Source organism: Dromiciops gliroides, chromosome 3, assembly GCF_019393635.1.
Source record: "Dromiciops gliroides isolate mDroGli1 chromosome 3, mDroGli1.pri, whole genome shotgun sequence".
Classification (NCBI taxonomy): Eukaryota; Metazoa; Chordata; class Mammalia; order Microbiotheria; family Microbiotheriidae; genus Dromiciops; species Dromiciops gliroides.
Window position 1 is genome coordinate 1597722 of NC_057863.1, and position 16653 is coordinate 1614374.

A 16653-nucleotide genomic window follows, 5' to 3' on the forward strand; every position below is an offset into this window, starting at 1 on the left:
CATTTGAAAGGCATTTTGTAAACCTAAAAATGCTAGCTATTATTATTACTGCGATTATCATTACTAAGATGGAGTAGATGGAAGGTAATGTCAGGGGAAGGCTCCAACAGCTGAGAGGACCAGGGGAAAGCCTCTTGTAGAAGTTGGGCTTTGATCAGAGCCTTTAAGGAAATCTTGGCAGTGAAGAGGGAGAGGAGAGGGGTTGGGCACCCATCATACCCTGCCCCTAACAGACACCTGGTGCACCTTTTGGGAGATGACGTGGGACCTTTCCATGTGAAAGGAGGGAAGAAGGACCTTCTGGAGGGTTGGCTTTCCACAAATTCCTGACGTTACCCAGGCTAGTTTTCTGATGGGCCAAAGAGCCCTAAGACACACATATGAGCAGCCTCCCCCACTTCACTGAGCTCTCTTTGAGTCAGACCAGAGGCTGCTCATCCATTATCCTGCCGCATAGAAGCCCCTTCCCAAGTTTATGGTGCTCACCTCCTCCCAGGGGCTGCTGGAGGCTGGCACATGACATACAACCCAATCAAGCAAAGCCTGAGAGTTGATTAACGGAGCCCACGGTTGGCAGGTCCTTGCATGCCCAGGCTTCCCTCCCAGTGCCCCCAGGGAGGCCCACTGAGAGCAGAAGCCACCGTGCATTTTTATTATCTCTCTGTTGCCAGGTTCTCAGTCCCCAAGGGCTGCATACCCTGTAGTTTCCCAAAGCCAAGACAGGTCCTGACAAGGGATCTGCCGGGGCGGGGGGGGGGAGGAAGAAATGCCCAACAGCTCTTCCCAGTCTCCCCCTCCTCCCCCCTCCCCCCAGGACCTGGCATAGTCAGACTGAAGAAGGAGGCCCAACAACTCAATTCCCCAGGCAGGCAGTTATGTTGCCAGCACCAAGAACAGCTCCTCATCGGCGGCACCTGTGGATGTTCCTCTGGAGAGCCCCAGCCCAGGTCAAGGCAGCAGGAGGTAGCCAGAGGGGAGAGTCAGAGAAGAGTGAAGATGGAGGCTGCTTACCCCTGGGACCCTGAGCCCCAGCGGGCAGAGACCCTCATCCTCTGTGCTCCCAGGACTCTTCGGTGGCTGTGGAGACAGAGAATCAACATCAGGGTGGGGAGCAGACAGCCAAGGACTACGTAGGGCAGACATTCTGGAGAAGAAGGGAAGATTTTCCCAGCCTCAAACTACCATCACATTTTCACTAAGGCACCCTGGGAGGCAGGGGGTGTGGGGGATGATCAGAGGATGGCAAAAAGATTGGTCACCCTCCCTCTACCTGGGAGCAAAGACACATGTGGGTCAATGGTCAGCCTTTGGCCGGGGCCCAGAGAAGGCTCATGGGGCAGAATGAGGGTACTGGACATGGGGTCAGAGAGGCTGACTTCAAATTCGGGCTCTGAGGTGACCTTGAGTGAGTCCCTTCTCTTTTCTGGCCTTCTTCAGTTCCCTCCTTTGTAAAAGTGAAGTTGGACTGGATGACCTCTACGGTAGCTGCTAGCGCCAGACCTTCATGCTTATGAACTAGGAGACCAGTTTGCTTGGGAAGCCCGCAGGAACTGGGACAGTCTATAAGCAAGGAAGGGAGGTAAGCAGGTGAATGACCTGGGGCCTGAGGCAGATCCCGCTCCATGCAGAGGGCAGTCACCAGGAAGCAGGCACCCCCCAGCACATTGACGAAGATGCAGATGAAGAAGCTGTATTGCAGACTTCGGAAAAGCCACAATGAGGAGTCCACGTGGGCTTCTTGGAGGGCACTGGACACCTGCCCAGAGAGAAGGAGAGGCTGAAGGAGCCTGGCTGGTGCCCAATGAGTACTGGCCTGCTTGCTCCCCTGGCAGGGTCTGCAGGTCAAGGCCCTCCTGAGACAATAGGAGGGGCTGTGGACCTTGACCACGGCACCAGCCACTCCCTACCCCTTCCCCCAGGTCCACCTGCTGATGTAGCAGCTGTTCTTCAGGAAGCTTTCCCTGATGATTCCAGCCCCATTGAATCCAATTCAACAAGAGGTTATTAACCACTTGCTACGGAATCTGCTGGGCACTGTGCTTGGGACTGTGGAGGCAGACTGGGGAAAAAAGAAGGGACAGACCATGCTCTCAAGAAGCCTACCAGCTTCAGGAAGATACAACATGTACGTGATAACTTGAGGGACAGATCAGAAAAACCTGGAAAGACTGACATGAGCTGATGCAGAGTGAAATGCACTGTATATGAAGTGACAGCAACATTGTAAGATGATCAGCTGTGAAGGACTTGGTTATTTTCAGTGATGCAATAATCCAAGATGACTCTGAAGAACTTATGAAAAATGCAATCCATCTACAGAGAAAGAACTGATGGTGTCTGAATACAGTTGGAAGCATAATTTTTCTTAGTTCCTTTATCTTAAATTTTTTTGTCTGCTGGAAATATTTTGCATGACTACTCATGTATAACTTATGTTGAATTGCTTGTGTTCTTGGGGAGGGGTATGGAGGGAGGGAGGAAGAGAATTTGGAACACAAAGTTTTAAAATTGATGTCAACATTTGTTTTTACATGAAATTTGGGAAAATAAAATTCTAAATAGAAAAATCATTGTGGGAATTTAAACCAAATCAGCAAATGCTACAACTCAGGACTTGATTTATTCCCTTGTTTATTGCTTAGATTTTAAAAAGGAAATGAGACTATGTTAATAATGCAGATTAAACTTTTAAAAAAATTAAAATTTAAAAAAACAAATAACTTCAGGGAGAGAGCAGTAACAGAGCAAGGGAGAGATCAGGGAAGGCTTCCTGGAGGAGGTGCATCAACTCCCTTTTCTGAACTTCTATGGGACTTGGCTCTGAAATGTGCAGCTTGGACCCTGATAACATACTGTCTTGTTTTGTTGCCCATTTCAGGGGTGAGTGCCATCTCCCTGGGGAGGGCAGGGGCATGTGCCCACCTTGTCTTGTCTCTGTCCCAAGGTATCATCTAAGGACTAGGCATGTGGGGACCATCTACGCATGAGTCACTTCACTCTATGCAACCAACTTGTTCTTGAAAAGGTGTGTAGAATGTATCCCAATGAGATCATAGAAAAGGGAAAAGGACCCATGTATACAAAAAATATTTATAGCAGCTCTCTTTGTGGTGGCAAAGAATTGGAAATTGAGGGAATGCCCATCAATTGGGGAATGGCTAAACAAGTTGTGGTATATGAATATAATGGAATACTATTGTGCTGTAAGAAAAGATGACCAAGGGGAGGCTAGGTGGCGCAGTGGATAAAGAACCAGCCCTGAATTCAGGAGGACCTGAGTTCAAATCTGGTCTCAGACACTTGACACTTACTAGCTGTGTGACCCTGGGCAAGTCACTTAACCCTCATTGCCCCTCAAAGTAAAAGAAAAAGAAAAAGAAATGATGAGCAGGCAGATTTTAGAAAAACCTGAAAGGACTTATATGAACTGATGCTGACTGAAAGGAACAGAACCAGGAGAACATTGTACACAGTAATAGCAACATTGTGTGATGAACAATGGTGATAGACTTGGCTCATCAGTGCAATGGTCCAAAACAATTTCAAAGAACTCATGATAGAAAATGTTCTCCACATCCAGAAAAAATAACTATCGGTTATGAATGCAGATTGAACCATACTGTTTCTATTTGGGGGCTGTTTTTTCCCTTCTTTTTTGAGGTTTTCCCCTTGTTTTCTCATTCTTCTTTCACAATATGACTAATGCAGAAATATGTTTAATGTTAAACTATATCAGATTGCTTTGTGTCTTGGAGAGGAGGGAGGGAAGGGAGGATGGGAGAAAAACTTGGAACTAAAAATCCTATGAAAACAAATGTTGAGGGGGCAGCTAGGTGGCACAGTGGATAAAGTACTGTCTTGGATTCAGGAGGACCTGAGTTCAAATCTGGTCTCAGACACTTGACACTTGCTAGCTGTGTGATCCTGGGCAAGTCACTTAACCCCCATTGCCCCACAAAAAAAGAAAAAGAAAAAAAAACAAATGTTGAAAACTATTCTTATATGTAATTGGAAAATAATAGAATACTTTTATTTTAAAAAGAAAGAAAAAGTGTGTAGAGAGTGTTCTTTGGGCAATTATTTCTGATACTCAGTAGCCTCGGAATTATTTGCTACTTAAAGGAATCATGTACAAATTCCTTTTCTTCAATCAAAGAGCCATCATGTAAAATATCCCTGGTTTACCTTTTGTAGAAAATGACATTTTCACATGCCAGGGTAGCTTACCATAAAGTTTCATATTTGGGGGAAGTTTGAGGGGCTGCACTGAGTGCCCTTCCAAGTGCTCCTCAAGACCCCCTTCCAGGACTGTTTGACTATCAGTACCATGCTGGTCATTTGCCTTAGATGGAATTTGCCACTCACTTTGGAGTGAATTCTGAGGCAACCTCATGTAAAGAAGATCCAGCCCCAGTAGACCAGAGGAAGCCGTTTCTGTCTTCATATGTTATTTGAGGACACATCTCAAAGGCTTCAGACCTGTCTTAACTCTCTACAAAGCACACACACACACACACACACACACACACACACACACACACACACACAAACACACACACACACTTCCACCTTTTGTGGGGAAAGGTTGTGAGGAAAGGAGCAGGAGAAGAGAGGTGTTTGATTGAATAAGAAGGAAATTGTGAGGGTGACATGAATGAGTTTGTATGTGTGAAGATCAGAGACTAAATTTATGGAGACAATGAGGACAATTTGAGAGAGAACCATCTCCCATTCAGAAACTACTTGTGGTCACTACCAGAGATGAGGAGGAACAGGGAGCAGTAAAGAGGATTAAGAATTATTGGGAAGGGGCTAGAAGGCAGGGCTGGAGGGGGGGCACAGGGAGAATGCAGCTGGAAAGGAGAGGCAAGAGAAAAGGTAAGTAATCAGTTGGTGAATGAATCGGCCACAAAATCGGTAATTAGAACAAACTGACAAAACAAATACCAGGTTGGCCTGAAAAGAGAGAAGTTCGGTGTGACTGAAATCAATGTTCATAAGAAGCACTAATGCTTTAGGAAGGGAGCACTCCAAAGCTGAGATGCTCCATCAGTGGGAAAGCAAAGTGACTGTGAGGAAATGGGGAATGGTTTCCTCTCAACAAGAATATAATAGTCACCATTCAAACTACACTCCTTAAGACCTGTTTTAGGACAAAGGTCTCAGACCTCCTCCTCCCCCTCTGGCAAACAAAATCACATGGTTATAGGAGCCCTGAATTCTTCTCAGTTAGGTCCAGCTGATCTCAATTAGGTCCGATCCTGAGCTATGTCCATATAAGGGAAGATTGAAGAATTGTCCCTGTATCACCTCCCCCATTGACTAAGAACCCAAAGAATAATTATGGAAATGAGGGTTGGGAATACTGTGTTCTGGTTAGGTAGTTTTTGCACATAGATTGTAACCCTTGAGTAATCGACCAGTGATGAAAAAGGGGAGGCTCCATTCGTGCTAGGGACTAGGGGATAAAATGAGGCCTTCGAGCCTCCATTCTTTCCACCCACCAGCTGCACACTGGGTTGCCCATTCTTGCAAGAATAATGAGCCTTTGACACATCATGCCTCTGAGTTCCAGAGAATTATTGAGAAGGAATCGTTTTCCTCACAGTGACTTTTCCAGTATCTCCCAGAAAGGGCAAGACCTGTATTTTAGTCACAGACAAGAGGCTACTATCTACCTTCCAAGTGTGTGTCTGTCTCTCTATCTTTCTGTGTCTCTGGTGCTCTTTCTCGCTCTCTCTCTCCAAAAAGTAACTACCAATGACTCCTGGACTAGCCTAATTACAAGTTCATCCTTCAGAAGGTAGAAGAACCAATCAGAGATCTGATTCTCACCTTTGGGGAGACAGGGATTGTTAAGACTGAAAGGATGGGAATCCTGCATGGGAAAATGACCACTCCTCCCTAGAATCTAGGAGAGAGGTGAGGAAAGCCAGGAACAGACCAATATGTGCACTTGGGGAAAACAAATTTCAGAGGCCAAGGGGTGAGAATCCGTTGGATCTCATGGGCTAAAATTCTCTAAGAGAAGCCTATCTAGGGGTACTAGTCACCTCTTTAGAATGCCTCTCAGGATGCAAAGGGAAGTGGATCCAATGAGGAGGAATACAAAGAGCAAAGAGCAGCCTGTATGGAGAGACCTTGCTGGCCTCCTTTCCGGCTTTGTGAGCCTGCTCTGGTCTGCCCCCCTGCTTGTGGCTTCTTTTCCTGGTTTTCCATCCAGGTCACAGCCAGTAGCCACAGGTCTCCCCGGGCTTTTCCTGGGATCCCCTTCTCTCTTTCCTCTCTACTCTTTCTTCAGGCGATCTCGTCATCTCCCTGGGGTTCAGTTGGCATCTTTAGGCAGAGGATTCTTAGGTCTGCATAGTCAGCCCCAGGTTCTCTCCTGAGCTCAAGTCCCCAAAAGGGTCTGAAATGCCCCATAGGTAGCTCACACTCAACATGTCCAAAACAGAACTCGCCAGCTTTCCCCCACACCTTCCCCACTCACCAACTTCCCTCCAGCTATTGAAGGCACGGCTGTACTTGGGGTCACTCAGCCTCGCTGTCATGCCCAATTCCCTCCTACACGTCTTACTGGGTAGACGACGTTGCCATATCCGGTCTTTTCTACTTTCCTGTTATCCTTCGGACACCTCTTCTCTCCTTTCTAGAGGAGGTTATGGGGTGCCGTGTGGGCTGCAGTGGATGCCCCTGCAGGACTTTCCACCTCAGACACTCTCAGACTTAGGAGGTGCAGCCCCAGGGAAGGAAAGCACCCTTGATCCTTGAAGAAAGCAAGCCCTGTGCTTTCCCAAGGCCTTACCAGTCCCGTGAGGTAGGGGCTGCCAGCATCTCCCAAGATGTGGCTCACAGTGATCTGCAGTGCTTCTGCAGTCCCTCGCCGGCTGGGCATAACCACGGACTGCAAGACAGAGGAGAGAAAAGGCAGCTTCCTTATGAGTGTCAGAAAAGCCATCCCCAGCACCCTCACTCCCACCACCAGGAGGCCAGTGTCCTGGCATGGCCACGGATGACAGGGCTACCCTCTCCCGTAGGCAGAGCAGACAGCTACTTGCCCATAGAAGCTCAGAAAGGCTTGCACCCTCTGGACAAGCAGGAGAGCAAGAGAAGCCCAGCCAGACAGGCTGAATAACTGAGGTGTCAATACATCAGGGTGGGGATAAGCATGGCACTACATGGACAGAGGGCACCCTGACCAGTGACTGAATCCAAGGGAGGGACCAGACCTGTGGGTCCACGGAGCGGGGTGGGGCCCGATTGGTGGGACCAAGTACAGGGCGGGGCCAGGTTGTGGAGTACCTTGAAGTTTAGAGAAAGGGGCTGCTATTGACACGATGGCAATCATGGGCCATGGCCTGGTTCGCCTGGGAAACATCTCCCCCAGACATCCCCTCCTCTCCTCTGCCCCGCCCCCATCCTGGTGCAGACTTTCCGCACCTTCCATTTGGACTGTTGCCATAGCTACTGGGCTGTGTGACTAGGTGTCTGCCTGCTTGACGTCTCTCCCCACTTTGTCCAGCCTCCTAAAGCTGACCACATGAACCCCCTACTCAATGCACTCCAGGGGCTCCCTCTCACCTCCAGGATCAAATACAAAATTCTGTTTGGCATTCAAAGCCATCTGGGCCCTCCTCCCTCTCCAATCTTCTGACTCAGCCCCACAGATTCTGAGCATGCCTTCTCTACCTCCTAGGCTGGAACATCCTTAGTGCCCCCCCCACCTGTGGGTCCCAGCCACACCCTACTGTCTTGGGTCCTCTCCTCTCCTCTTCTCTCCTCTCCTTTCCTCTCCTCTTCTCTCTCCTCTCCTCTTTTCTCTCTTCTCTTTCTCTGGAAGATCTCATCAGTACCCATGGATTAATTTATCTTCCTGATGCCTATACTTCCCAGGTCTCTAGAGCCTGCTTTCATCTCTATCCTGAGCTCCAGGCCCCAACCTCTACCCCCGTCTGATGTTTCAGAACCATCCCAAACATTAACATGTTTCCCCATCTCCCCGCCCCCATTGCCCTTATCCCGGTCATGAGAGTTTGTAACCTTGGAGGTGACTTCAGCTCCTCGTTCTCACACGCTGCTCCCCAAACCATTTAGCTGCCAGGCCTCATGTGCCCACCCCACTCAGAAGAATGTAAACTCCTTGAGGCCCTGCCCCTGAGGTGCCTGGCAAAAGCCTATGTATTCCTTCTCACAATCATATTTTTAAATGCATAAAACAGAATATACAGGATTTAAAAAAACAATTTACTAAAATGAAGATGTCATTTTTCCCACTCAGATTCGCAGCTTCCCTGAAATCTATCCACAGAGCCCTGGAGGACTGACAGACCCCTGTTAAGAACAATGTGTGGTGGGGCAGCTAGGTGGTGCAGTGGATAGAGCACCAGCCCTGGATTCAGGAGGACCTGAGTTCAAATCTGGCCTCAGACACTTGACACTTACTAGCTGTGTGACCCTGGGCAAGTCACTTAATCCTCATTGCCCCACAAAAAAGAAAAAGAAAAAAAAGAACAGCATATGATGCTGGAAGATGGATCTCACACCAGGCACCAAAACTTGGACTCCCACATAATCAGAGCTTCCCCTTGTTCCCTGGGCCCTCCTTTTGCTATTACGGACTCTGCTCTCCTAAGGCCCCAGAATGCCTTTCTCCAAGCTGGGTCTGCCCATCCCCTGCTGCAGAGAACCCCACAACTTTTGGCAAAGTTGCCTTCCTTGGAACTATTACCTCCCATTCAATGGATGGACAGACTTACCCTGTTCCTATTAGGAAGGCTAAGATTTGAACCTCAAACGGCTAATCTCCTGAGCAAGACCTGTGGAACCTACCCCCATCTCCATTACCAGGTGGTTTCCACAAACCCATCCATCACCTCTCTACCCAGCAAACAAACCTGGGTGTGGAGGCTGGAATGCAGAAAGAGAAGAGAGGAGAATTAGCCCAGAAAGGCAATGGCACACCTTCAAGGTGGGGCCAGGTGAGGGAGGAGGTGGGGCAGAACTTTCCTAGTGACAGATGATCCTGCTCTGTCTGATGGGGGAGAGGAAGGCTAGACCCATTTCCTGGGAAAGGAAGCCCAACTGAGAAGGAGCCAAGTACACAATGAGCCATTTCCCCAGCCCACAGGGAGGAGTGCCCCACTGCTGAACCCAGCCCATGCCAGGTCGAATGTGAGCATGAGCTGTCCTTCCAGCCCTGGACACGAGCTGTACTGAACCTTCCACACTCCCTCAACTGGTCTCTCTTGGGACCACAGCACACATTGAGGAGATGGTCAGTCTGCACCCAAAGTTAGGGTCCATCTGTGGCTGGTAAAAGAAGAAATTAGCTAGCTCTCATAAACCTCACCCCACCACCCTGCCCGTCCTTAGCCCCGGCTGCCAGACCACAGGACTAAGCAGCCCCAGATTCATCCCACTCTAGAGACTTAAGAGATATTTGCCCAAAGCTTCTGTGTTCATCTCTTCACACTCAAACCTGGGGATGGCCAGAATGTCCCTCAGGAGGGAAGGTTCCTGCCAGCTCATCTTCCATGTCAAAGGACCCTGCTCAGGCCCTAGAAGGTGGTGGGTCTTAGGATGCTGTTTGCCCATGTGCCTGGGAGGTCCATCCTGTATGAAGCCTCAGGCCCCCTCCCCATACACCAGAGTCCTGAGCAGCACCACGCCCATCTCCTGGGGCTCAGCTCCACAGGAAGAGGTTAAGAAGCATCTCCATCCCAGACATCACCAGCAGACTCCACTGTTCATCCCACTGTCGCCAGCAGATGGAATGCATGCTAATTACACATCCGTGAAATAACAGGTTGAAGAAACAAGGTGTGCATTGACGTCTGGAGAATGGAAACACGGCGTGGATAATTATGTGGCTTTTAAGAAACAGAATCTTGTTGTTGAGAGGAAGGAAGCCTTTTGGATAGAGATAATGGGAGTGCTAAGCTGTGGGGAGGTGTGTGCCAGGCGGGGCTGAGCCCACTGGGTACAGGGTGTTCTGTACGAGTGTTCCACACCTCCTGAGGCATTGAGAGCACTCCCGAAGAGGTCATTTTAGAAACATTAAGATGCTGTTTCCCCAGTCACTCACACCGTTTCCTAAGACAAAGTTCTGCTGCTTCTTAGAGGGGCCCCTTTTCTCCCTTCCTCCAAGAAGGTGCCAAGAAGGAAAGGGACAGGAAGCAATCCACGTATGTGATCATTAAGGAGAAGCACAGGGACTCAGTGTTGAATGATGGGGTTTCAGAGGGCATCTGGTCAGTCTAGTCCTCTTGTCTGATACCACAGATCTAGAAGTGAGAGGGACCTCAAAGGCTGTCTCATCTCACTGCTTCACTTTTAGCTGAGAAAATGGAGGTTGGAAGAAATGGAGTGACCTAGGAAATGCCCAAGATGGACCTGGAACCCAGTGTCAACAACCTGGGAATTCTCCAGTGTCAGTCTCTTTCTGCCAGTGGCCTCAAGAGCCCAGACCTCACCTAGAGATTCATGCTCTAGGGGCAGCTAGGTGGCGCAGTGGATAGAGCACCGGCCCTGGAGTCAGGAGTACCTGAGTTCAAATCCGGCCTCAGACACTTAACACTTACTAGTTGTGTGACCCTGGGCAAGTCACTTAACCCCAATTGCCTCACTAAAAAAAAAAAAAAAAAAAAAAAAAAGGAGATTCATGCTCTGTTCTAGGGAGAGACCAGCAGGAGGCCCAGGCTTTGAAGCCCCCTCCAACACTTTCTCCCAATCTGGCTCTTGACAAGGTCACCCCACTTGCCTGAACCTCAGCTTCCTCAGGGGTATCTCCATAGCTGATTGCTAAGGGTAGGGTGGGTTGGCCACAGCTGGACTGGGCTTCTGGCACTGGGTAGAGTGCCGAGGCCAGGGAGTGTCTTCATTCACTGGCCAGGTATGAGACAACACAAATGGAAGAGCTTTGGTGGTCTGGACTTTGGAGAAGATGGCATCTAGTGAAGGAAGACGGTCTCTGGAGAAGAGAGAACTTTCCTTATATGCCCTAAGATATGACATAGCCCTTCCTTGGTCATTTTGCCCCCTTTAAAAGGGTAATTATCATGAACTCAAAATTCCATAGCAAGTTCACAAAAACAACTCATCCAACAACACAGTGAGGTAGGTTGCCAAAATGATCATTTTACAACTGAAGAAACTGAGGCAGGTGTCATGTGATTTCAATGGCTCTTAGCATTTAAAGGGACCTCAGTGATGTCTAATCCTATTTGTACCTGAATGCAATCCACTTCTCCAACGTCCCCATTTCTAGCCCCTGCTTGCTGACTTTTGGTGAGGAGAGTTTCCTCCCTCCTGAAGCAGCCCTGAGCATTAGGAAGTTTTCCTGATATCCACTGAAGCCCATCCTTTCTTAACTTCCCCCCATTGCTTCTGATCCCGCCCTTTGGGGACAGCAGAAGAAGCCCAATCCCTTCTCTTAATGACCATCTTCCAAATACTCAACAACAGCTATGATGGACCCTGAGTCTTCTCCAGGCTAAACATGCCACTTCCTTTGATCTTCATACATCACAGACTCAAAGCCCTTCCTTCAGGGTCTGACTAGGACACTGACTTTCTTTTCTTTTTTTGTTTCAAATATTTTAGCGTTTGTTTTTTGAATTCAAAATTCTTTCCCTCCCTTTCTCCCATCCCCCCTCATTGAGAAGGCAGGCAATTTACTATAGGTTATACATGTGCAGTCATGTAAAACATATTGGCCTATTAGTCAAATTGTAAAAGAAAACACAGACCAAAAAGATAAAGAAAGAAAAATGAGGAAAGCAAAAAAAAGAGTCTGCTTCAATTTGCATTCAATTTTATCAGTTCTTTCTCTGGAGATGAATAGCATTTTTCCTCATGAGTCCTATAGAATTGTCTTGAATCATTATATTGCTAAGAATAGCTAAATTGATCATTGAACAAAATTGTTGTGACTGTGTACAATGTTCTGGTTCTGCTCACTTCACTTTGCATCAGTTCATATGTCTTTCTAAGTTTTTCCAAAACCATCCTGCTCATCCTTTCTTATAGCACAACCACAGTCATATACCACAGCTTGTTCAGTCGTTCCCCAATGGATGAGCATCCCTCAATTTCCAATTTCTTGCCACCACAAAAAGACCTGCCATAAATATTTTTGTACAAATGGGTCCTTTTCCTTTCTTTTTCCTTTTTTCATTTTTTAAAAAATGTCTTTGGGTTTGAGACCTAGCTGTGATGTGTATTGCTGTGCCAAAGGGTTTGCACAGGTTTATAACCTTTTGGCTGTAGCTCCAAATTGCTCTAAGAGACAGATTTCCAATGTCTGTTATGTCCCTGCCCCCTTCCTGCCTGGGACCATTTCCTGACTTCCTGGACAAGGGTGAAAGGTGCTTCTGAGAATCCCTGGCCTCCTTTAAGCCTTGGCTCCAATCCTGCCTTCTTCAGGCCTCCCCTGGTTTCCATCACCCCCCCCAGCTTGTTAGCACTGTCCTCTCCAAGGCTAACTTGTAGGTATTAGCATATTGCCTCCCCCATTGGACTTGAGCTCCCTGAGGACAGGCACCCTCTTTTAGCCTTGCTTTGCACCCCCAGCACTTAGCAGAGTCTCGAACACAAGAAGCACTTCATCAATGAATATTGCCTTACTGAGTTCAATCCTCTAGCTACTGGCTCTCCAGAAAAGAAGGCTGCCTCTATGGGGTACAATGAAATTCTGGTACTACTGCTGAGTTTTGCTCATCTCAAACACAGGAAATGTTGAGTAAATGTTTTAAGCCTTCAGACCAGGGAGTGTCTGTGCTAGGATGTCCACTTTAAACATGAGGACATTGAGCCCCAAAGGGACAGAATGACTCAACTGGGATGACACAGTGTATGTAAATGCCAGAGCCAAGCTGGACCCCAGGCCCTTCCTCTGGAAGGAGAATGTACTACTACTCCACATTGCCCACACCACCTTCCCAGCACTTAACTGAGAAGGAAACTGAAGCCTTATCAGTTAGTCAACAAACATTTATTAAGCACTTACTATGTGCCAGGCACTGTGCTACATATTGGGGATGTGAAGAAAGGCAAAAGATAGCTCCTAATGTCAAGGTACTCATAGTCTAATAAGGAAGATTCCATGCAAAGACATGTCCAAATAGGATTTATGCTATCATTGTTGGGTGGTTGTTAAGTCGTTCGCAGTCATATCTGACTCTTTGTGACCCCATTTGGGGTTTTCTTGGCAAAGATACTGGAGATGAAGAAACTGAGGCAAACAAGGTTAAGTGATTTGCCCAGGGTCACACATCTAAGTGTCTGAGGGTGGAATTGAACTCAGGAAGATGAGTCTTCCTGACTCTGGGTCAAGGGCTCTGTGCACTATGGAGCCTCATAGCTGCCTAATAGGCATTGTCTGTGGAAAGTAATCTGAGAGAAGTGGCTAGGTGTGAGGCAGGTGAGAGGACAGGTCTCCTGCAGAACATGAGACTTCAGGGAAGCCATGAGGCAGAGGCAGGAGAGCAGTGCTGGCCTAGGTGACCCTCAGTGCCAAGACACACAAAGAGGAGGTGGATGGGGTTGTTTAAGGGCCAAGAGGCCATGGAGGAGACCCAGAAAGGTATGGGGAGGCCAGGCCCCAAGGGGCTTTGAATAGCAACCAGAGCATCTCATATTTGATTCTTAGGGAGGGGAAGTGCTTTGGAGGGACACACAAATGATGCTTTGAGATCTTCTGCATTCATTTTCCTGCAGAGCTTTATCCTGCAGCTTCTGCTGCTGCTAATGCCGCTAATGATCCAGATCAGAACCTCCCCTCCCCCTCCCTGGCAGCCCAGGATCAAAGCCCAGGTTCCATCTGCCCGGCAGTAAATCAGAAGGTGCTCCTCAGGCCCAACCACTACCGCAGCTGTTGGATTAAAATGTATGTGCCCACCCTAAGTTCAGTGGGTGAGGAGGAATCTGCTCAGCACAGCCCTTGCACACAAAGGCCAGACGCCAGAACCAGAAGGATCTGGGTTCCAGTCTCACCTGCTGCAACTTGGCTGTGTGACCCTGCAAGTCACTTCACTTTCAGAACCACTGACAGCTCTCTGAGCCTACAAACTGCAGTCAGTGCCAACCGACCATAGTAGAGGGAGTTCGCCAATGAAATCACAAGATTAGGCCCAAAAAAAATGCCTGAGGACAGGATCCAGGCAAAATTTCAGGCTCCTTCACCTATCCCAAAGGACCAATTTTAAATCCCTCTGCTCTCTTTGAAGTCCACTTGTCCCATGCCCTGGGAGGGTCAGCGTTTCATCCTTGCTCTGCCACAAACTTCCTACTTGTCTTGGGAAAGTCACTTGCCCTCTCAACACCTGCTGTTAAATTTCTGTGGAACCTTGGACAAGTTACCTTCTTCAGGCTTCACTCTCCTCCTCTGTGAAATGAAGGGGATACAGGAGAGTGTTTGTAATGCCCTTTGTGCTCTAGAACCTTAGAGTCATGCAGTACCCTCATCCCATGGTTCTATGGTTCTAGGATCACATGGTCCCATGGTTCCATGATCCCATGACCCTATGGTTTCATATTCTAAGATCCTGTGGTTCTATGGTCTCATGGCCTTAGGATTGTGTGGGTCTGTGTGCCCCGAGTTTTCGACCCTGTGGTGTTGTGATTCCCACAGTCCTACAAAGCACCAGGGACACATGAGTTTGTACACTGGTGGAAATGTAGCCACGATGTGCACCACAAGTGCAGCCCAATCTAACGTCAACAACTGACACAGGACAAATGGAAAGGACAGGATCATTAACTCCGATTAGCAAGGAGGTATCACCTCTGCAGTTCAGATGCTAATAGCTTCAAGTTGTTAATGGTGCTAATTTAGTGCTAAAATAAAGTCAAGTTGTTAATGGTGTTAATTTTGTGCTAAAATATACAGACGATTTCTGCTGCTGCTTCTGAAATGTACCATCAACAATGGCTAATGAGAAGCTCAGCTTGGTAACTTTGGTATCAGCCAAGGTTGGAGCTTCACCCAGAAGATTTGAGTCTACACGTAAATTGCAGCATCCCAGAATCTCAGCATGAGGAGGAACCCTAGATACCACTGGGTTAAAGCCAGACCAGAATAAGATTCCTTTCCACAAAGTACTTAGCAGGTGCTCCCAGATACTGGGCTCCCGCCTCACACACTGTGTGGCCCTGAACAAGCACTTTGCTTGTTTGAGCCTCAGTGTCCTCATGAGTAAAGCAAAGATAACGATGCTGAAATACTTCAGAAGGGTTGTAATGGTCAAGTAAGAGCATCATATAACCCATTTTGCTGGGAATGTCCAGGATCCCTTGCTGGCACTGGCTCAGTGGCTCAGTCCCCACTGAGGGGAGCCAATCCCTGCCCCTACCCTACCTAAGGCAGCTTCTTCTCCTTTGGGGAACCACTGGGTTATGGAGAAGCATTTGCTGACTAGGAGCCTGGAGCAGCCTCTGCTACTCCCCCCATTGCTCCTGGTCTCCTTTCAGGGACAGATAGTACAAGGCTGGTAGCACACCTCCCTGAGTCTTCTCTGAAGAAAACAACCTTAGTTCTTTCAGCAACTCCTCACATGGCATGTTTCTAGAATCTACCACATTCTCCTTTGAACATTTTTCAGCTCAGAATGACCTTCCTAATATGTGGCCTGGCCAAGGGCAGAGCTCGTGGGATCAGAGCTATAATTGGAGAAGCCAGAAAGAGACACAGAGAGTAAGTGATGGGCGTATGAGCACTAGGACCCAGGGGGATGCAGCATCCTACAGGGGCCTTTAAAGAGAAGGAAAGGTTTCTTCTTACCTTGGTCCCAAGCCTGGCACTTCTGGGCAAGATGAGGATTGGGCCCAGGTAAGGTTCCAGGCCTTGGGAAGGGTGAGGCTTTCAGACCCTCCAGATGAGATTCCCCCTTACAAATGCATTTTTCTGCTTCACTCTCCCACCACCTCTCAGGAGGACTGCCCAGGGAGCAGTGTGCTGAGCAAGAGCAGAAAGTTGCCTTGTCATATGTAGACTAGGGTTAATATTTTTTCTGCTTTAATACGCAAACATTTATTTGTAGACAAATTATGTAATCAGTTCTACTTGTAAGGGGTGGGAAGGGAGACTCTCTGGCATCCTTCAGCTGGGCTGTTCACTAGTATTCTTCCCCTTCCTCTACCTCTACCTCCACCGAGTCGATGTAGGGCTAATATTTTCTCCACAGTGATGGTCAGCTTTTGGCAACATGCAAACAGTAGAGTTGACTAAGTTGAGGAAAACTTTTAGCCATCTAATTAAGATGAAAGTATCTGACAATGCATGTCCATCAAAGTCTCTCTTTTTTTTTTTGTGAGGCAATTGGGGTTAAGTGACTTGCCCAGGGTCACACAGCTAGTAAGTGTTAAGTGTCTAAGGCCGGATTTGAACTCAGGTACTCCTGACTGCAGGGCCGGTACTCTATCCACTGCGCCACCTAGCTGCCCCCATCAAAGTCTCTTAAAATAAATTTGTGTTCCAGGGATCATTGCATTTATTTCTAAGCTGGATCCAAGTTAACCTTCCTTCATGGTATAAGAGCTTTATTGAACAACAGGATCAAACACCAAGTTTTCTATAAACAGTATTCCAAAACAACTATTGGCAACATGCATACTTCACCCAAAATTCTCTGTACAGCCAACACCCCCAATATCAAT

The 16653-nt window shown here is 47.9% G+C and overlaps 1 protein-coding gene across 1 annotated transcript in view; it reads right to left on the minus strand.

Moving 5' to 3' along the window:
- Window positions 1–585: 585 nt before the first annotated feature.
- Window positions 586–16653, minus strand: part of SPNS3 (sphingolipid transporter 3 (putative)) — a 58361-nt gene continuing 42293 nt past the window's right edge. Inside the window, exons 10-12 of the mRNA XM_043996809.1 lie at window positions 6806–6904; window positions 1597–1756; window positions 586–1077 (exon numbers count right to left, since the gene is read on the minus strand). Of these exons, the coding sequence (XP_043852744.1) occupies window positions 1046–1077; window positions 1597–1756; window positions 6806–6904 (291 nt within the window). The 3' untranslated portion in view covers window positions 586–1045. The remainder of the gene's footprint in view (window positions 1078–1596; window positions 1757–6805; window positions 6905–16653) is intronic.